The sequence below is a fragment of the Asterias amurensis genome, chromosome 7 (genome assembly GCF_032118995.1).
Source record: "Asterias amurensis chromosome 7, ASM3211899v1".
Lineage (NCBI taxonomy): Eukaryota > Metazoa > Echinodermata > Asteroidea > Forcipulatida > Asteriidae > Asterias > Asterias amurensis.
In genome coordinates this window covers 24,085,479-24,107,510 of record NC_092654.1, presented here as the reverse complement: position 1 = coordinate 24,107,510, position 22,032 = coordinate 24,085,479, and the positions used below count along the sequence as shown (strand labels likewise).

The following is a 22,032-nucleotide window of genomic DNA, read 5'->3' as shown; positions in this document are numbered from 1 at the left end:
GTTATTGTTTACGTCCATGGTTTCAACAGTAGATATGTGGGTGATGTTTATTGGAATATTCTCGTTATTGTTTCTGTCTAGGGTTTCAACAGTACCAATGAGTATATCGCCAGCCAGGGACCTAAAGATAACACAGTCAATGACTTCTGGCAGATGATTTGGGAGCAGAACACCCCAGCCATTGCTGTGATTGGCAGCCCTGTGGAGAATGGACGGGTAAGTTACAGTTAACCCTCAAACAAAGATATTGACAAATGAGGGACACCGCCAACATAAGGTCTAAATGGCTCAGTTGGTTGAGCGCCATCATGTTAAATTGGAGGTCGCAGGTTCAAGTCTCGCTCAAATCATTTTTTCTTTGTTCAATCCCAAAATTTGTTTTCAGCATTTCCTTTGCGTTTGCATATCAAACCTTTATGCAAATCTTACCCCAAAATGGTTGCAATGATTACAAGAAGCTGAAAGGAAAACATTTACCTAAGATTTGTTATTATTTTCTTGTCAGGTACTGAGTTTTAATACTGGCCCAGTGCTTAAATCACTGGTCTGGTTTCTGTTGTTCATTGGCAAATCCAAGCCCTGCTCTTACATATTGACATTCATTGTTTGATATCATGTGTTTGTCGCCCTCTATAGGTGAAGTTTGTACAGTACTGGCCGAGTGATTCCACACCAATCACCTTTGGTAATATCACAGTCAATAAGGTGTCGGAACGTGAGGAAACTAAACATGGCTACATCGTCAGAGATTTCTGTTTGGAATCTGTAAGTCATTTCAACTTAATAAACAGTTCTAAAACACATTGGTGTATGGGTAAAACCAAAAATGAATATTCACTACATGATGTTTGGTACATTTTTCCTTAATCTGGGCCAAATTTTATACAGCTGCTTCAGCAGGGGATTATGTTTAACACCTTTCTGCTAAGCACAAAAGAGCAGGATACCAGTCGCAAATTTCAAATGTAACTTGGTACTTAGACTATTAACCTGTTTCTGGTAAGCACTAATCTTATAATAAATTTTCACTTGGCGTTATGATTATTTCAATATTTCGCTCAATATTAAATCTGCTCATGTTATGAATTTTTTTTTAAACAGGAATCTGAGGTACGTTCTCTTCGCCAGTTCAATTTTATCGGTTGGCCAGAACACGGTGTACCCAAAAGCTCTATCCAGATATTGAACTTTATCCGTGCTGTTCGCTCGGCTCTGCCCCACAATGCTGGACCCTTGCTTGTCCATTGCGGGTAAGTTACAGCTTACAGTTCTACAATGTATCCTTCAAACCACAGAGCCACTTTGATTATTATTATAATCACTGGCTAATTCAAAATTCACCACTTTCTCTACTGAGCCTCACTGTTTACCTCCCATATTATTCCATCGATAAACAATAGTGGCAGCCTATCCATCTGTTTTAACCCTCATGAGACAACAAAATAAAAAATGGCTGGATTCAGCAATTACACAGTCAACCCCAAGAAAAAGGGAGATTTTAATCATGAATTCCAGTACCCTTTGTCCCCTTTGTATTAGGGGAGATCTTGCCACTAACCGGGGATTTGTTGTAACTTTTAAATATTTTGTTTCTACTGCTGTAGTGTATTTGTTATACATTTTTATCTATTTATTACCAGGTATATTTCTTTGTGTATTGTTGTGCCAGTGAAGAAACATCATAACATATTTTAAAAATAACCCTCCTTGGTATAATTCTTAATGTCTTTATCTTTCTACAGAGCTGGCATTGGACGTACCGGAGTATTCATTGCATTGGATGTACTCACTCAGCATCTATCTCTGGATGAGAAGTACATTGATGTGTTTGGTACAGTAGCAATGGAGAGGGAAGAACGAACCAATATGGTGCAGACTGTGGTAAGTACAGGAGCCCGCTTTCCCTTCCCCTCCCCCAAACAAAAAATAAATAAATATATAAAAAATGAAAAGACATAAAACATAAGACATAAGAAACTTGATTAGTCTCTTAAAAGGAAGAAATTACATTGCTAGTACAAGTTTAAAAAGCACCACAAATATCAAAAAGTAACAAAAGGTAGATACAAATAATAATTGCACAAGAAACATCGCACAAGTCAAGGATTTAAGGATAAAATCCATAAACACCCAGTCTGGCCATGAACAACAAGATAAACCTGGACACCTAAAGAGCTATCATTGGAGAAAATAGAAAAAACTATATATTGAATTGGTTTAAATATGTCTTTTACTTTTTCCCCATTATGACACAGCATCAATATGAGTTCCTGCACAGAGCTCTACTTGACATTCTAGAGGGCAGAGTAACTGGACCTAATTGGGTACTGCAGTCAAAACGCCGTAAGTATCAAGAATCTCTGCACCCCCCCCCCACACTTTAAAGTATCAAAGGGAGGATATACCTTGGTAATTACTTACAAAATTGTTGACCATAAAAACTTAATTTGTAGAAACACTGCACAGCTGTTGATAATGTGTAACATTTTAAGAAACGATGCCCTTTTTAGGAATGTGGTTTTAGAGAGGGGATTAATAAATGTTTAAATATGAGAAACGTTTTCTCAGATTATGTATTCCACGGATTGTTCTTCCTGCTTAGACGTTAACCGCTCCAGATTTTTGACAATATCTCAAAAACACAACCACAATGAAATTTGTCTGTAATGACTAATGAATTGCTGAAAAACAACAAAACTTTCACTTTCAGTTTTCTTGAAACACATTTGTGAACAGTCATTGCTTGAAATGTTTTGTTGGTCACACGCCGATGTACAACAGCGAGCCCTTGGTCAAAAGCCAGTTGGGGTAGTTTTTAAAATTAGTTGCATAATATTTGTGTGAATGTTTCGATAAACACAGAAGGCAAAAATAACCCAATTGATAATTTTGTGACTCTTACTACACAATAGACCTTACCAACCCCTAACAAATGGAAACTTTAACATTGCTTAACTTAAAATTAGTGTAGAGTAGAGTTTCTTTGCAACTTGTGAAGGAGAAATCTTGAAAGAAACTCCAGGTTTTTGCTTCTGCATCACAAAATCATTTTTATAAAAGTTTGATTTTTACACTCTTCTGTTTTTCTTTTTTCGACAGGTACAAGTGTCGACAGTGATCAGATTGCTGCTGATGAGATTGGTGAAGCTTCACTCTAAAGACAATTTGTTCTGTTTAATTCAGACAAATCATCATCTAATGAAGACAGCTCAATTTTTCATTCTGTTTAAAACGCCTCCTTGTAATTGTATTGTTCTACAGAGTTATAAATACTTGTGTTAACTAGCTTGTTTGTCCATTTTCTATTTCTGTTATGGTAATGACTTTTTTGTAGCAAGTACTTTCATACTTTAATTATACCCTGCCATAAATTGAGGGTTTTTTACCCTCAATATTTGTGTTTATTTGTACAACTTTAAAAGTTCAAAATGATTAATGACTTCTTAGCATTTTTATGAAAATGAGAGCTGTTTGCTAGTAACTTCTAAAGCGAGAAACCAATGGGATTAAACTGGGACTATTTAATTGAGGTTAAGAAAGACTTACGTGTACAAAAATGCTTTAAAAAGTAACGCTATTTTTTTTAAGAAGACAAATTGTAGAGTAATTGTATGTTACCCTAAAATTTAAATTTCAAGTTTTGGATGATCATTGGAATGTATAATATTGTAACAAGGGAATGTTGATATTTTAAGGGAATGTTGATAGGAAAATTAAACATCTGTTATAATGTTGATATTGTTCTCAAGTTAATTAATTGTTAATATTCATATTTGTTAATGCAAGTTCACCTCCAAACAAGTCTAAGGGCCACTCATGGTAAGGGGCCACAAGAAGAAAACATTAAGGATGGAAATAACTCGGGGTAACTGGAGGTAGGAATTGATATTCCTCTTAAAACAGTCTAGATTGTAGGATGGAGGGAAACATGCACCAGGCAAGGAGTTCCAAAGATATGCAGTACGTGGAATAAAGCTGTTTGAATGGCTCTTTGTTCTACATCTCAACAAATCAAGAGTGTATGAAATTATCAAAAGCAGTCAGAAAATTGTAGATATTATGTGGTGAAGTTGAACTCTGTTGAAGATAAGCTTCATCCATAACTCAAACTAACTTGAAAGAATCACTCAGTGTGTCGTGGTTGTAGCTTTAGCGACAAGTGACTGCTGACAATTTAAAAACAAGACAAAATTTTCATGAGCTTTTGTTCTGTTTTGACTGCCCTTTTGTCTATCTCTCTCTTCAAACCGACAGTTGTCCTGCTGGGTTTTTAGTTTGGTCTCGTTATTTTAGAGATATTTAAATAACATCTCAAAATAGAAATGATGTCATAAGTGATATATTAGGTATAAATAATACCCAACTCACCCCACCCCCTTTTTTTTTGGGGGGGGGATCAGTGTTGATTGTTTTCTTACTTTGTTGTGGGCATGGGTTGGTTTTGAGACAAGAATAATTTGTAATTGAAATTTAAATTGATTCAATCTTTACGTCAGTGTGACTTTAATTTTAGTTGTATTTTAATTGAGGGTTAAACAGCAGATTCAAGTCTGGCTCTTGTCAACTTTTATTTGATCAATCCTAAATTATTTAAAAGTTACCCAGCCAGTTTACCCTGTGTTGGATTACTAGTGATGATATAGTTATATAATAAGTCATTGTTAATTTTTTTTCACATTTTGGTTGAAGCCTTGGCGTCTTTGAGCAGATCATCCTTTGATCAAGTTTGAAAAGTATAAAATTACTGAAATTGCTTATTGATTTGAATCATATTTGTTTTCTACTTAAGTTTTCACCATGTACTTTTTGTTTATTCCTAGACATTCATTTCTTAGATAACTAGAGTAGCAGAATTATTTTGCGTAGTTGCCATCTTGGTGTATATTCTGTCCAAACCCTCTCTATTAAATTCAATAACTGATGACGAAGATAAATTGTGAGAAATATTTGTGTTTCTATGTAGGCCTACAAGGTAAAACAATTTGTATTTTCTAAATTGGTTTGTATGAGGTCATCCAATGTAGTAGGCCTACTGTTTTTTGCGATTAGCCTATCCTTAATTGTAGTATTGTAGGTAAAGGATTTTATATCTGGAATATAAATATATATATTTGTAATAAAGTTTTAAGAAAGGAATTTTTGATGTTGAAATATGTGTTTTATTTGATTTGGCAAGGTTTTGGATTAATGTATTTTTTCAAAACACAACATTATTTTTATAGAAATATTTCAAGTGATTCGTATTGTGTTTTATTGAAAAATAATTTCGGTGATACCCATAACTATTTGTAGGGATAGGGTCAAGGAGCGCCATTTGACGAACAGCCCTAACCCTGTAACGAAAGCTTGTAGTGTTCTGGTTCTGGTGAATTACTGCACAATCTCCACATATCGAGACGTACACGTGCAGGTGACTGAGCAGCAAGACTTGCATTATCTGCCCCCCCCCCCCCAGCCCAACCCCGACCCCGCCCCATGATGATGTTACCCATGTTCTTTAAGTTTACTCTATACCAAAATAGTTGGTGCTTCGCGATTGTCTTAGTCTGTTCCCTTCTGCAAAAGGAACTTGGGAGCTGAGAACTTTAATTTGATCATAGTTCCCCTTTTGATCTTTATACAATTAGAGCTCATTATAATAAAGGAAACTTGTAATGCGCTATGTCTGTCACAGGTGACACTCCTGGCGCAGGAACCCTAACAAAGCTAACAACTGAAGGAACTAATTAAACAAAAAAACAGAAGGAGAAGCAGCTGGTTCGAAGAGGTGGCTTTTATTATTATTATTTATTCGGCATAAAAACATACAAAATACAAACATAATCAAAACAAAACAAAAACCAGGGACATATGCCTGCAATTAAAAAAGTAGCGGTTCGAAAATGCCCCTTTTTGCTAAATTAGTTTATAAAAGCCCCATAAATGATTGTGAACAAAAAGACAGCCCATGTGTTTGCACATAGGACTGGTTGCAACTGGTGTTTGGGGGGCTGGGGTGTGGCTTGTGAGCAATCGCACGTGCGTGGAATTTGTGACAATACTTTGAGGGTGTCCAGATGGGATTGACCAATAAGCACACTCTATTTGTGTGGATGGATACAATAGCCGAAGCCCATGTATTTTGCATGCAAAATCAAGCCATTGTTTTGTACAAAGTCAGTCGTTTATTTTAAAAACACTATCATTGGAATTTAAAAAAATAACTTTAAACAACTATAACAAGTTTCCCTCATTTATGACCATTATTGTCAGTAATTTATGAAAACGCAGAAGTGTTGCAAACTTCTTACAAACCACCAAAAGTATATGGTAAAAATAGCATTTAAACAACAAAAAGTGAATAAAAACAGGGGTGGCTATATACGTACTTCCATCTAGAGGAAAAGCATACCATTCTCAAAGAACACTTCTTTGGTTCTATTGAGTCAACATATTTCTCCATTTACCTTCTGCCTTTTGTTGACGCCCCTGGAATAAATTAATTCATCCACTCGGTATTGCGACAAGCTTATTCTGTGCTTTCATTGGACGGGGTGACTGTGGAATGTCACCTCATTGAAGACCATCTCATCGTTAAACACATTGTAAGGAGTTCGGCGCTTTTTTCGAGACACCATTGCAGCCGAGTGACCGCATGGCATTTCTCCCCGTGTCGCGCACTGGAGCAGCAGGCCGGACCTCTCAGCTCTACAACTTTGGACGTCGTGTTTGCTGATGAACTTTTTACCCGTAAATGTGTCGAGATTCTTATCCTGGTCAGCCATGTGCGTTCAGAAATATTCCTACTATAACTGTTGCACGTTTGGTACCAATTTGGCAGAGACTTGAAGTAGGCATACAAGACAGAATTTCATGAAACTTGTGATTTTTTGTCACTGGGTGGCCAGAAAAGTTATACAAAAAACTGCAGTCTTCAACACAACATTCGCTGTTGAGACCTTTAGTACATTTCGTGAGTTCCACGAAGTTCTTAAATTCCATCTTTGAAATTTCGTGAGTGGCTGGGAACTCCGCTAAATTGCCGTAGAATGCAGTGTAAAACTCCACAACCAAAGCTGGACACATCGAACCAACAACATTGTTTTTGTTGAGGTAAGCTTGTGGTCAAAGTAGGGGGAGGACCACCGCCGAAACAACCCTTTTACATAAAAAAATAATGATTTGGAAAAGTTTCCGTATGGCGCCACCACTTTTTCATTCGATATGAAATAATATAGTATCTAATTTACCTCAATGAGATATCCCTTTTTGTAAAAATTAGTGAAAAAGTGGTGGCGCCATACGGAAAGTTATCCATATGTTCAATTGCCATAAGTTTTATAAAGATAAAAAAACAATTTAGACCAATTTCGAGGGCGCTGTGAGAACAGTTCATTGAAATGGACGGCTCTGTACCGGTTATAAGACGAACATTTCGTCTATTTAATTTACCAATTTAGCCTAATAAGTTAGAACTTCCAGTGTGAAACGTGCTTTCTCTGTCCACTTGTTTTTCCGATTTCTCAGTTCCCCCACCGTTTGCCTAATTTTGGCAGGGCAGTTGCCCCATTGCCCTATGGATTGTTAATAGTTCACAATATAATTATTATTTACTCATTTTTTTTTTTGTTTTTTTGGGGGGGGGGTTGGAATTTACTCAAGTAGATTTTTGTCCTTGATATTATTTTTTTGATCTTGTTCAAAGAGGTTTCGGCTCAAAAAGGAAATTAATATTTCATTTTAATATTTAGATATTTATAGTATTTCATTACTTTTGTTACTCTGAAGATCTCATTTCCCCATTTCTTTCCTTCAAATAATTAATATTCTTTTTGAGACATTATTTTAAAGGGGACAAATTTAGCTATTTAGAGTGTCAAAATAATATTGTTGTCATTTTTATTTATTTATTTTTAGTTTTTATTTATTGGGTCAGTTAACATTTGTATAGGCCTGCGTACACAATTTCATCACTTCTCAACTACATAATATTGATGTCAATTTTATGGAAACGACCAGTGTCGTCCACTCTATTATTTTGATTGAATCGAATGGTTCAAACAGGGATCATTTTGAAATATTGTTTCATTTAAATTTAAGTAAGTTTTGTGTTGTTTTCTGAATTCAGAAACGGGTAACAGCTGATGCAGCTGTAAGCAATGGATGAAAACTGGGGGCAACTTAAGGGCCGACCCAGCACCCAGCAGCGAGCTCTCATTCCAGGCAAGCTTCAGGAGACATCGATGGGACTCGTGTCGAGGCCTCTGACGAGTAGATGGCAGTTGAAGATCTTCAATTTGTGGTATCTGGGCTTACATTGGAGGTCAACCACCAAGGTAGAGACAACTGTGTTTACCATAAAGACTGACCTGTTCAATTTCTGGGCCTGTGTGGGCAAGCAAAATATTACACTTCACATTTTGTATAATAATTTCAACTCCTACTAAATTATAAAGAGTTACAGAAAAAACAGCTGTGCAAGTTTTGAGATGTGCTCCTTTTTTTCCCCTATCAAAAGTTGATAAAAATCAGACAGTGCAATCTCCACAAAATGCAGATGTTTGCTTCCATTTAGCTGTGTACAAATCGTGCTTACATGAAGTTTGGACCCTGTTTGTCTTTGGTTAACAATGATGTCATAGGTCACGTGGTGCCGACCTCGATTCACCTCTTTGCTAATTTTTCTTCCTTTTTAAACATTTATTTTCCAGCTTGTCCAGATGGGTGTTGAAGATCAATGGATTTGTGGTTTGTGGACGTACTTGGAGGTCACCAAAGGACCAAGGTAAAAACAACTTTGCCGTATATCCGACCTCCACTTTTTAAAGTCCGCTTTTTGCGATTTACCTTTTTTGATAATCTCTTTTAACTGGCAGTAAATACAACTGAGTAAGGTTTGTGATCACACAAACTTTTTACTTTTTCGAAAAAAAATATAACAAATTTTAAGTGTTTGCACATGATAAATGTACCAACTGAAGTGAATTTAATATGCAAAAGATGCTCTTTCATGAGTTCCAATTTCTTTGGGGAAAAAAACAACAGTTAGAAAGTCAGATTTTTTGATAGAGCGCAATAGTGGAGGTTGGATAGCGCAAGTTGACCCTCAAGATCAAGATCAAGACAAGATGAAGACTGCAAAGAGTAAGAGAAGATCTAACCCGTTCTCTTGCAGAGTCCCACCCCTCGTACCACCCCTTCCCCTCCAAGATGTTCGGCGACCTTGTTGATGTTGTCCTTGCCTGAGAGTTTTCAAGATGACTTCAGAGTTTCTTGGCTTGGCATTTCTTGATTTGCATATTGGTCGAAGCCAATGATGCTTTTTAATTAGGAGACTTGTCTATACTGGAATTCTTTTGTTGGGTTGATACTTCAAGTTATCAGTTGTCATATTTTTTTATAATTGCCATGATCTTAAACTCCAAGCAGTGTAATGTATGTTTAGACAAGGAAGAATAAAAATGCAACTAAAACTTCCAATCAAAATAATTCTCAAAAGTTCTGATGAATTTTTATTTGTTATGTTTTGTTGGCAAAGCAAAACCGAACAATCTAATTTATTCAACATAAAACACACCACAATAAGTAAAAGTAATCACAAAGTCGAATATGTTAGTCAATTACCATTCATTTGATGTAGAATGTTCGATTTAGGAGTATTTAAATAGATAATTTAGACAAACTAAATACATATTGACATATTCCTAATATCAACATTACATCAATTATGAATGGAGAAACGTTCAACTATTTAAGTCTTTAACAATTAGGGGGAAAAATCATACCTAGGCCCTAATGAAGAAAAAAGCTGTGTATAAATATCTTGCTCATTTAGATAAAATAAGTTCAAATAAAAAACAAATGGGAGGGGACCTAAAAGCTTTAAACTTAAACTTCTTAGAAGTTTTAAAGCTATTTGCTCAAAATGCGCATTGTTGGTATTAACTTTCCTAAACAACTTGTTTGCGAGCGCTGCGAGAAAAATAATAAAAAATAAACGAGGACGGGAAAGACTGAAGAAGGTGGAAAAAGGAAAGGAGAAAGAAAGAGCAGATTACCCATGGAGGAAAGAGACCAGTTATGCTGAGGTATGTTTGGTGGTAAGACAGAAAGGCCTAGAGTATTAAAGACTTAGAGATTAGGCTAACCCTCTACTCTTTCAGCAGGTTTACTGGCAATGGGTAAAGTATAAGATGACTGGTGTAGTTCTTAGTCTTGATTCTAAGATACTTAATCTTGAAACAAAACTAAGAGCTACCCAGTCATTGGTAAATGCCAAACTTGAGTAGACGATGAAGACTCTCCCCTGATGTCTCTAAAGAGTGACTGCAGCTGAGGTTAAGTATAACAGGTGAAGTATCAATGTAAAAATTACCTTTTCTCAACACCTGCCGAATAACCAACAGTTTCTCAACAGCTTTCCAATAATCAACATTTTCTCAACAGCTTCCAATAATAACCAACATTTTTTCAACAGCTTCCCAATAACCAACATTTTCTCAGCAGCTTCCGAATAATCAACATTTTCTCAACAGCTTCCAAATAACCAACATTTTTTTCAACAGCTTCCAAATAACCAACATTTTCTCAACAGCTTCCAAATAACCAACATTTTCTCAACAGCTTCCAAATACCAACATTTTCTCAACAGCTTCCAAATTTTGCACAAAAAATAAGTCTCTTACTGGTAAAAAAAGAAAAGTAACTAAACTTGCTTTTCAATGCTTTTGACGATTCCCTTAACAGATTTTGACTTTGTTTTTGTTCTCAACAGTCTGTTATGTGTTCTTCCCGCGAATATAGAGATTAATGACCAGTGGTCAGGGGTCAACAAGGTCAGGTGCTGGCAGCAAAGGTTAAGTATTGGCTGAAGTATTTGGTAAAGTATGGGGGTGAGGCCCGGTGCATACTTAAGCCCTAGCGAGTATTGACATCACAACTGGTTTTTTTTCACTGTGAATAGTTTGCACGAGTTGAGCACACCTCAACTGTGACAAATTATTCGTTGCGAATTTGTGATGTCAATATTTCCTTAGCATTCGGATTCACAGTAAGTATGAACTGAGCTTTAATGTGAACGAAAAAATATCACCTTTCTTTTCCCTCAACTTGTAATTAAATTGTTTTTGTTTCCCCACAGTCTGTAGCCTGTTATTGCAGAAATGGATCTCTTGGCAAGGACTTGTACACAGGTTGCAGGATCTGGAACACCATATGACATTGGTTTGGTAAAGTATTGAGGTTATCTCAGGTAATGTGTATGGTACACCTGACTTTGGCTAATTGATGTGAACCCCAAACGTTAAACCTTCTCGATACTATTCTTCAAAGAAGCAGACAATGTTTTCATCTTGATGATGAAGTAGTTTGTGTAATGAAATCTTAACTGGAGCTGAGGTGGTGCTCACCACTGACTTTTTTTTCAAGCAATCTGACAGTTAAAAGGTGACTAGTTACTCGTGAATAAAATACTTACTAATTTCATCAACAGCTCACTCATTCAAGAAGTTTGAAGGATCATGAAACAAGTCTGCAGTAGTATATATTTGGGTGAAAAACAAACATGCATCAAAAATCCCCATTTTGAACTTTATAATAGTTGTAATCAGCAGTCCAAATACTTGCATCATTTTTAGATTGTACTACAGCAAGCAGGAACAGCCAGCCAACAATCAAGCTAAAACAACTGAGACCCAGTTAAATTGTTTGTGTCTTTGTACAATCAAAACAAAATTGAAAATCTTCCTGAAACAATAGAAGTCAGCTCATCTTGCAATTTAACATAAAGATGTGTAAATAAAGATAAATTTGTCTGTTCATACCATTTGTTTCCAATGTTTTTAGCAGTCTGTTGTGAAGTTGTGACTTCAACCTGGCCTGTTGCAGCATTGTTTGACACAACTGGACCTGTTGCAGCAAGCATTGTTGGAGAACAGGTGCGAGGAGTCAACAGCACACCGCTTGGTAAGCTACAACGTACTTTCAATTTGTTTTCTTTGAAGAGAAGGTTCATCTAAAAAAACAAGCCAAGGATCAGTTGATTTATTTTCCAGAATGAGTACACTTGAAGCTATTAAAAAGTTGATTTGAAAGAATCCATTTATTTCGTTCATTAAGTATGCAATAAACACACGTACAACCAACTGGTGGAAAACAATGAAAGTTGGGTTCATCCAAAAACATAAGCAAAAGATGAGTTGATTGATTTTTCAGAATGACCATCTTTGAAGGCTTACAAAGTTTATTTGAAAGAATCAAATCATCCCCATCATTCTTAGTGTGCAAAAAACACACATACAACCAACAAGTGGAAAACTTTGTTTAACCTAAAGGTTTTAAAGTTAGATTCTAAAATCCTTTTCTGAGAAGCAAACACTTTACAGTTCTTTCCTTTTTAATTGACTGGAAGCATGGAGCTTGAGGAGAATCGTCTTGCCGTTGCCGTGCAAGCATAAAATGGGCCGGTTTATAGGCGGTCGCGTGATGGACCCGCGATGAAAATCTTGAAGCGGGATCCTAAAAAACACAGTTTATAGTCATAAAAATCATTGATCTTTATACTATATTGACAATATAGTTGAGATCAATGATAAAAATTCGGCCTTTAGCCTGAACTGTTACTAAAAATCAAAATATTTGTATTGGTCTTTTTGAGATATGTTGGACACACTAGGAGTGTACTGTTGGGTTTGGGTGAATACAGATAAATCTACCCTAACCGATCAGTGTCATAGTATTGTGTCCACCATAATCTCAAAATGACTTATTGCATCAGTTAATCAATATCAATTATTTTGTGAACATTTTCTCCTGCAGATTAAGACGATGACCTTGGAGATGATATATATTCCCAATCTTCAGGCTAATCAAGGCTTCTTGGATCCCGGCCACAAGCTGACGAACAACTGAGTCTTCGCTTCAAGTGACAGAGGGATGTTTTGAGGCTACCACCGTAGACCATGATGGCGCCTTGCTATATGAAGACACTCAAGAAGATGATCATCTTTGGCAATATCTGAATGAGTGGCTGTGGCTATGGCTGCAGTTGTTGCTATGGGCCTCATAGTTTTATTTAACGCCTGGGCCCAATTTCAAAAAGCTGCTTAAGCACAAAACAGCTTAGCACAATAAAATTATGCTTACCTGAATATGGTAACCAATCAAACTCTCCTTGCTCAGTTATGCTTGGCAGACAATATTGTTGGGCAATATTTTCTGCTTCAGCAGCTCTATGAAGTTGGGGCAAGCCATATCCATATCCATATCCATATCCATATCCATATCCATATCCATATCCATATCCATATCCACAGCCACTCACTCAGATACAGCCTTGGTTTAATGTTAATACTCAAAGTAGACTGTTCTTGAACCCATCAAAATCCAATACCATTGCACAAGTAGCAGAGTACTCATTTCTCTTGATTTCATAAAACCTGCCTCATGCCAAGTATTGTTGGTTTATCATAGAAAGTCAAATTCATTCAATTCAAGTGCAATATCCTTTGGATTTTTATTGTGTCAGAGCAGTTAGGAGTACAACTCTTGAGGCCATGTCACACTGGAAAATTACAAGCAACCAGTTCCAGGCAAAGAAATCTGCAAAAAAGAAATTTCGTTCTCATTTCAGTTTTCTCATTATTTCCTGCATGGGGATAGTGAGTTACAGCTAGAAGACTGTCTCTTGTGCTGGCGAGGTGTTCCTTGGGCATTCAGTGCAATTGGTTGCCTCCAAGTTGTTTGTAAAATTTGCTCTGTGTGACATGGCCTTGAAGATTGTACAGCTTTTGTTAAGAGTAAAAACAAAAATGAAATTGGTACCAAAAATGCCAATAGTATAATAATTGATGTAATAGTCCATGTACAATTTATGAATGGGTGAACATGTCATCATTTTAAAAGCAGATTGCAAGAAAGAACATCAAAACAAAATTACAAAATTGTTCTTAGACATGTTTGAAACTAGGACAAGGAAAGCTTAAGCTTGGTTATTCTATTCTATTCTATTCTATTCTGGAAAACTGCTTTGTAAACTAATTTGGTAGATGAAGGTATAGAAAACTGACAAAATCCGTGACACAATGTTCATGTTTTTGGTACAATCTTTAGTATTTTGAGGTACCACTTCCAACCGTCCATTCAAAAACGAAAAGTAAAGCATATTTTTATTAAACATTAATTTTGTCTACTTGCGCTCCAAAAGTACTAGCTTAACTATTGTAATTTTGTTGTATAGTGTTTATCAACTAAAGTAAAGCAACTGTAGTAAAGCCCACATTAGCCAGTATCCGATATTAACAAATAGAAAATCTTAAAACTTAATTTTAAATTCCATCAAAAAAATGTTCTTTGTTATGTTAGAGCTAACTGTAATTTATGTCTCCATTGTTGTTAAGTTTCCTGTGTATATTAGGATTCACTGATACTGTATTCGGTTACGATTATAATGTACCGGTGCCCAATATCACAAAGCCGGTAAGCATTGAAACCTGCTAAGCACAGGAAAATCTTGCTTAGCAAAAACTTACATTGATTAAAGAAACAAAACAAGATGGCCGTTTGGTTGTGGGAAAAGGTCTACAGCCATATCAGTAATTTATGTCAAACTTTATAGATTTATGATAACAAATAAACATTCTATTTTTTAATTTCTAAATTGCATGTTAGTTATGAAAGTTATTGTGAAGGGAACAATTTCACTGACCAAGCAAATTTACCAACAACAAATTTATACTGAAGATGTGCTGTGCACCCTGAATCTTGCATAATATTATGCAATGGGAAATGTTAATTTTTGAGCAGTAACCGCTGGATTTTGTGTAGCATTTTGCTTTAGAATAGAAATTGTTCTCTGTGATGTGTGTGTTTATTTTTAATGTACATTTATAGCGAATTGTGGCCGTGTTTAAATAATTAAAGAATCGACCTCAAGTTATATAATGATGTCCAGAGTTTCTCAGTGGGTAAACAGATTTGTAGATTTTAAAACAATGTTTTTAAACGATTGTATTTATACTTGTATATTTGAAATGTAATTTTAAATATATAAGGTGTTTTTTTAGTGACCAGTGGAATATACTTCTCCAAATTTGATTAATAAAGTTTTTTTATATACTTTGTTGTGATTTTCTCAAGCGTTTGAGATTTAAGTTTTATTAAGCCCCCCCCACCCCCCGCACCCAACTATTAACAATTTCATTGAGCTACTTGAACATAAAATGCTTGCAACAATGTTCTGCTTAGCAAAACTAAGTAGGATCCTGGCTAGTCAAAGATATATTTGAAATGGTCGGGTATCTTACTCTAGTAAGCAACATTTTCTTTGCGCTTAGCTGTTTTTATGCTTGTAGCAGCTCTTTGAAACTGGGCGGTTGTGTATCATTTGTTGGAGGGCAAGAAACGTTAATTTTGTAACTACGGTGGTGGGGGAACAAAACATCCTGAGGCAACAGCCCATCAATACGGAGGTCGTCGGTTTTAACCCCGATCAATAACTGTTTGAAGTTGAACAAAAACAAACAAATATTACAGCGGGGTTAGAACCAACGACCTTCAGTTTAAAATGACATTGTCGTAGGATATCTGTCCCCGAGCTCCACCCACCACATATTATGGAAAATTAATAATAATGATTAAAAAGAGGGCGCTATCAGAAGAAGTTCATGCACAGTTCGCCATATACGGGGGCGGGGGACCACAGAATACCTGGGGATCTCATACCACACCAGTGTCGCATGCAATTATGTTCCTCCATTCAATACTATCCGGAGGACATTATTGCTTTTGCAATGTCCGCCGGACAGTTTTGCATATGCAATCGTGTCCGCCCGGACAATGCTGCATAATGCAATTGTGTCCGCCCGGACACATTTCCATATGCAGTTGTGTCCGCCCCCGTGCAAAACCGTCCTTGCAGTATTGCCCTTGGTCGACGGAACACGTTTGCAATTTTTTGTCATGAATGACATGGGAAATGTTCGGCCGTTGGGTATTCATTGCAATCGTAAAATAATACGTGAATATTCATGCTGCATATACGTACGTAGGTTCAGTGCATGCACGCTCGCTTACGCGCGCACATACATGTACAGTCAGACATGTCTACCAGACCATGGAGGAATAAATTAGACCAGACGGTTTTTGCATAGCCCCGGACACGCTTGCGTATGCAAAAGTGTCCGGAGCGGATAGGATTGCTTGGCGGACACAGTTGCATCTGACACCGGCGCTCTACCAACTGAGCTATCCTATTGTTGTATTTGTTCGGGGGGGGGGGGGCAGTAAGATGCCAGGGATCGCACCAAAGTTTAACATACAACTTGGGAAGTTGCAGCCAGGGGATCACTTTTTTTTATGGGGGTCGACTAGTTTTTTCGTCATTCAACCTCAAATCATTTGAAAATTTACCTACAAGTTTACCTTAGTTATAACATGTTATTTGGTGTAACCGAGGAATAAATTCCTCCGATTTTTTAAAGTCACCTGGAAATAGAAAACAATTCTTCAAATATTAGAGTTTATGTTTCTGAACAATAAAATAATTTTTTGAGTAATTGTTTTTAACGATGTATATGTTAAAAAAAAAAAATTAAAAAAAAATTGCCTGGGGGTGACTCCGCCTACCCCTTTTGTGACTCAATCGAGGCAGACTTTGCCTCGATCGAACATCGAACACACGGACGTGCAAGTACATTCAAGTCCTAGTCGTGAGTTTGTACGTTTCGAAAAAGTTTTTATTTCTTGTTTTTTTCCCGGCAATGTCGACCAGGTTTATTGCTGCTGGATGCAGCAAAACAACTAAAGATGGAGTCAATTTGCAAAGTGGTCCGGTCCGACGTCTTTTCCAGCGCTGTGCAGCAAACACTTCGAGCCGTCGTGCTTCGAGAATCCGAATACACTACACATTTTGACATGTGAGTTCTTTTCTAAAACATGACGCCATCCCAACAATTTTTCCAGCTAGTGGGGAAAGTCGAAGAAGATACTTGAAAGACGTAACAAACCTAAAGGAGCATTTGCCCAACGTGAAAAAAATCATGTATTGTTTCAACTTTGAGGGCATGTTTAGCTTGCGCCAAGCGTCACTATCTTGTGTTGGCACCTAGCATCTTTGGTTGACACTGCATGTGATTCATCGCGCCTCGATTGACGTCACGAACAGCCGAGATCTCGAATTCAATTCAAATAATTATTTGAGTGAGAAATTACTTCTTTCTCAAAAACTACATTAATCCAGAGGGAGCAGTTTCTCAAAAATGTTTATATTGAACCAATAGCTCTCCATTGCTCGTTACCAAAATAATGCTAATGTTGAGTAATTACCCATTAGTAGTAATACAGTGCCCTAAATTTGTCAATTGCCATAAACTCACAGTACATACAACTTGTGTTCTGAAGAAAGATTGTTTCACCGTTGCAGTAGCCGGGTGTATGGGTTGAGGGAGATTTTGCGCAATGGAAAATTAACGCCGGTGTCAGATGCAATTGTGTCCGCCATGCAATACTGTCCGCTCCGGACATGATGCATATGCAATCGTGTCCGGGGCTACGCAAAAACCGTCCGGCGGACATGTACATGACTGTACTACATGCGCGTAAGCGATCGTACATGCACTGAACCTACGTAATGCAGCATGAAGCGAAATACAACGGCCAAACATTCCCATGTCATTTATGAAATGCACTTGGCAAAAAAATGGCGAACGTGTTCCGTCCGACCAAGGGCGTTTAATTTACTGCAAGGACGGTTTTGCACGGGGCGGACACAACTGCATATGCAAATGTATCCGTGTTGACACAATTGCATAATGCAGCAGCGTCCGGGCGGACACGATTGTGATTGCATACAAACCGTCCGGCGGACATTGTTGCGTATATGCAAAAATGTCCTCCGGATAGTATTGCATACGAGGACATAATTGCATGCGACACCGGCTGGAGGGGGGGGGGGGGGGTGTTTCAAACAGAGAACACTGTCAGAATTAATTGTACGCAGTTAAAATCTTCTGCCAATTCCGTCCCCCTCCTAAATCGATCAAAACAGGGAATCCTTAAAATAAAATCGGGCAGAAACAAAAATTGCCAATGGCCGTTCTATCTACACACACGGCAAAACCATGGAGTATCTAATTTGTCCTCCATGGGCAAACTGTGTACAAAAGTCTTCTTAGCGCCCCTGAGCCGTGGAGAAAGTTATAAGTAACCCTCCTTCAGGGGAGAGGGGGAAATTCTTTTTTAAGGGTGGGGGGGGGGGGGGTCCGTCTTGATGACCTTTGGTTCATTTTAAGTCCAGTTCACATTCATGATTCATACACGTCTTGAAAAAAAATCTTTATATCATTATGACTCCCTTCCTAGCTCTTCAAGTAACCGTATTGGTAGTTTAATTGAGAATAACATTCTCTTGTGACTTGTACTTTGTTGTCCGAAGTTTATTGTTTGCGAAGGACTCCGCTATCTAGGGTCGATCGAAGCGTCATTTATTCCACCCTTTTCTATGATTCTCTTCCCCCTCACTCACTGTTCCCGATTCTTTTCTGCACCGTTAATGCGGTTGGGCGCCCTCTGTCTAACTCACAGACTAGACTTCGCTCGTCCCCAGCGCCTTGCTATAACCAGACTGACCGCTGGGGCCGAGCGAAGACTAGACGTACCGGTACCTCAAAACCACACATGGAGCTAGATACTAGACTTAATTTCAAGTCTGATATTGTGGTATTTATCTGGAAACCACTCTCCGCAGATTGGCTCCACATACCCCACAGAGGTTAATCCACAAGAGGGCGCTATCAGGTACACCACAAAACCACAACACAGAGTTTGAATCAATGCTAGCTAGGAACCAGCTGATAGACATGCGATGATGACACAGTGTAGATTTTGTATACAAACCATTTTGGTACAATGTGAACTAGCGCTGGCTGTGTTATTCTCTGGACTGTGTGTAGCGACTTCATCTGCGAACTTGGAATTATTAGGATCTTGTAGTTTTCGTGGGTTTCGTCTACACACCTTGGATTTAGGGTGCTGCTAGTATTAGTAAAGATGGAAGCTGACAGGAGATCGAATGTAAAGGTTCCACCGTTGACAGGTAAGTTTTCACCCTGTGACTTTCCCTTGCAATGCATGTGCAGTGTGTGTAGCTAGTACGTAGTAGTAGTACTACATGTAGTGTAGTAGTATACTAGCTGTAGTATATAGGAATGGAGGATGCCAGTGTGGTGTCCGTCCGTTGCACCATGTAAATTTTGTATGTAGGTAAAATGGGTCACCGACAAATACAGTCGTTTGACCAGTTCTGGATCACTTCTTGAATTCACATGGTTTTTTGTTGCAATCTCTTTGATATCTTAAACAAAAAAGTTTATCAGTTTACCTAAACATGTCATAAATCTCACCAAGTATTCACTGACAAAAAAGATTAGTTCTTTTGAAGAGGCTTTGAGAAAAGTATCGTCACCTGTTTGACCAGTTCAGGATCAGTTGAATCTATTCTGAATCAGTAGAGTGCCCTTTATTGCAAACCCATACTCCCATTCATAAAACTGTCTCTCAAGGACACGACACATCAGAGGTGTGTTGGCATGGACTTGGACTTCCTTTCTTTAGTGAATGTCATGCAAGTGTCTTCAATAGCAGCGCAAAAACCCAGCGACAAAACCACAAAACAACAGCAAAGGCAAATGAAAAAGTGAAGCGAACCTAAAAAGCATTATTGACCCCTCCAAGCTTAATTTTCTCACAAAATAAAAATCTTCAAGAATTTGTTGAAGTAATGTTTCTCAAAATCAACTAAATAAACTTTCTATTGCAGTAGTATGATTTTACCAGACTTAGTAAGTTAGTGCGGCACCATTTGACGCAATGAGATGTTAAGTGATCCCGAACTGGTCAAGGATAAGTTGCCCCCCCAAAGAAGATTTTGATAACTTTGTCTCCTCAAAAAAGCAAGATGACTGCACAGTATTTACAGGAATGTTTTTTTACACATTCTTATCATTTTACATAAATATTTTTTGCCCCGGCACTCCAATTCTAAAGGTAAGAAGTTTTAACAGTGTTTTTCAACCAACATTTTTCAACAAAAAAAATGACAAATTTCGCAGACAACCTTCAGGAAAACGGCCATAATTTATTTGCTGATGATGTTTGGCACCTTATTTTGGGTCTGTTGGTTTAATGGATGTTAATCTTCACATTTATCAACAAAAATTGGTAATAATGAGAAATGATATAATTATTTGGTTATTGCAAAGTTGAAGTGATCCCGAACTGGTCAATGATCCCGAACTGGTCAAATGACTGTAACAGGCTCCCTGGGGGAGCCTTACAGTTTATAGAATAAGTACACTGATTATTAAAATTAAGAGTGGTTACATAATGGTTGCACCACCATGCATTGCTTCCTTCATGGTTAAATTGCCATGAACTCAACTGATGAACCTTCAGTTGTAGCAACCATGATCATTGGCAACTGATCGTACCATGATCGTACTGATGAGTGGTTTATGGGAACCCAACAAAAAAAGTGAAAGAATTTTATATCAAAGGTGCTGGGGCATAGGATACGGAGTGGATGGGGCTCTGTACATGAAGTCAGCATCACTGCCTGTGACAAAGTTTTTAGGCATACACTTTACACCCTAGCTAGAAGTAAATAATCTTACTCATAATCATATCGTGACAAGTGTAAGTTAAGTGCACTGGCTGTGACTTACACAACAAGTAAAGCGCCACATGAATACAATGATGACCGAATGTGTCACTGTCACCTTGACTCTTGAGACTTTTTTTGCAACCCATAACTTGTTTATATTGCTCTGACTTCTAGAAACTATAAAATAAGGCTCCCCGGAGCTCACGGGGGAGCCATTTCTAGAAGTAGCCTTGACTTATTTGTTTTGACGTCATCAATTACATCACAAAATTAAACATAAGTTTTTATACTTAAAAGTTAATATTTGGAGAACCATAATGCTACAGGTATGCTCCATTAGCCCACCTTGTTTTAGCTTTAATGGCTTGCTTTTAACATCGATCTTATTATAGTCGCCATTAAGTGAGCCATATGAAAGCTCTTTCAATGTTTATACCAAACTCCTCAAGTGTTTCAACAAAAACTTAAATCTAGCTTATTTTGCGACCCATAGTAAGACAGACATCTTGTTTAACTGTTAAGTTACTTGGAGTGTACAGTTTTGCAGGTTCGATTTAAAAATCTTACTGAAATAAAATATTTGCAAATCATTGTGTGCCTGGCTGCTTCCGGGCATTTTGAAATTCTGTTTTTTATTCCAGAGCAGATGGTTCTGATGTGAGTAATAAAATGTCTTGTGACAAAAGCATATGGCATGGCATTACTGTTACATTTTAGTTGCTAGAATTACCCCACAAAGTCATTTTTGTTTCCATTCGCAGTGCAGAATTTATATTGGAAATCAGTCAAATTTTCATGCTAAGAGTTCTTTAAAAAAAAATTGCACTTTAATTTATTTTACCACCTTTTAACATTTGTTTTGTCCTTCTGAGCACACAACGAAATACAAGCAAAAAGAACAATCATTTACTTATTAAGTTTTATTACAGAAACAACCAACAGCACATACATGTAGCTGAAATATTTCTAAGGTATAAAATAAATGGTTTGAAAATAGCACATACAAATTTGAAATGGCCATGCTGAAATATAGGGGTACATTAAATTGTTTTATTAAAAAAAAAATAGAAGAAAAAAAATGAGAACATTAGTAACACATTAACAAAACCTTTTAACATTCATACAGAATGCACCCTCTTATATGCATTGAAAACCCCTTTGAATTAAAAAATTTCAAAATGTTTTGTTCTTTCAACAGACTCCAATTTCACCAGACAGCTGTTTTGTGTAATATTCTTATATTGGCGTCAAATGACTTTTGACAATGGTTATTAATCGTTTTGAATCAATATTGAAACTCTGGCAGGAAATTGGAGGAGTGTTCAGCTTTTAATTTGTGACTAGCAGGAAATCCACTGAGCTTGGCTCAATAAAAACAATAAATTATTTGAAGCATT

General features: G+C 37.1%; 3 protein-coding genes and 1 long non-coding RNA gene across 5 annotated transcripts in view; all 4 read left to right on the top strand.

The window, feature by feature from the left end:
- Positions 1-5,127, top strand: part of LOC139939391 (uncharacterized) — a 60,394-nt gene extending 55,267 nt beyond the window's left edge. Inside the window, exons 59-64 of the mRNA XM_071935223.1 lie at positions 82-216; positions 637-765; positions 1,102-1,250; positions 1,743-1,881; positions 2,256-2,343; positions 3,100-5,127. Of these exons, the coding sequence (XP_071791324.1) occupies positions 82-216; positions 637-765; positions 1,102-1,250; positions 1,743-1,881; positions 2,256-2,343; positions 3,100-3,158 (699 nt within the window). The 3' untranslated portion in view covers positions 3,159-5,127. The remainder of the gene's footprint in view (positions 1-81; positions 217-636; positions 766-1,101; positions 1,251-1,742; positions 1,882-2,255; positions 2,344-3,099) is intronic.
- A 1,766-nt stretch (positions 5,128-6,893) lies between these two features.
- On the top strand, positions 6,894-10,850 carry LOC139939604 (uncharacterized). Its single transcript, XM_071935624.1, has 4 exons — positions 6,894-7,092; positions 8,108-8,315; positions 8,691-8,764; positions 10,754-10,850. The coding sequence occupies exons 2-4, from the start codon at positions 8,139-8,141 to the stop codon at positions 10,848-10,850; spliced, it is 348 nt and encodes a 115-aa protein (XP_071791725.1). The 5' UTR covers positions 6,894-7,092; positions 8,108-8,138.
- Positions 10,851-11,125: 275 nt separating this feature from the next.
- LOC139940007 (uncharacterized) lies at positions 11,126-13,225 on the top strand. 2 transcript variants are annotated; one of them, XR_011786377.1, is made up of 3 exons: positions 11,126-11,207; positions 11,827-11,943; positions 12,796-13,225. It is a non-coding gene; the product is annotated as an uncharacterized lncRNA (long non-coding RNA). The 2 variants fall into 2 exon arrangements; XR_011786376.1 differs by having other exon boundaries at positions 11,824-11,943.
- A 5,605-nt stretch (positions 13,226-18,830) lies between these two features.
- Positions 18,831-22,032, top strand: part of LOC139939939 (sialidase-3-like) — a 50,117-nt gene continuing 46,915 nt past the window's right edge. Inside the window, exon 1 of the mRNA XM_071936107.1 lies at positions 18,831-19,069. Coding sequence (XP_071792208.1) covers positions 19,024-19,069 — 46 coding nt within the window. The 5' untranslated portion in view covers positions 18,831-19,023. The remainder of the gene's footprint in view (positions 19,070-22,032) is intronic.

Excerpts from the sequence above, each read along its gene's own strand:
- LOC139939604 (XM_071935624.1), top strand. The coding sequence starts at position 8,139 with ATGGATGAAAACTGGGGGCAACTTAAGGGCCGACCCAGCACCCAGCAG. Across the intron at positions 8,316-8,690 it reads ATTGGAGGTCAACCACCAAG|CTTGTCCAGATGGGTGTTGA; the intron begins GTAGAGACAACT and ends TTTATTTTCCAG. Across the intron at positions 8,765-10,753 it reads GAGGTCACCAAAGGACCAAG|TCTGTTATGTGTTCTTCCCG; the intron begins GTAAAAACAACT and ends TGTTCTCAACAG.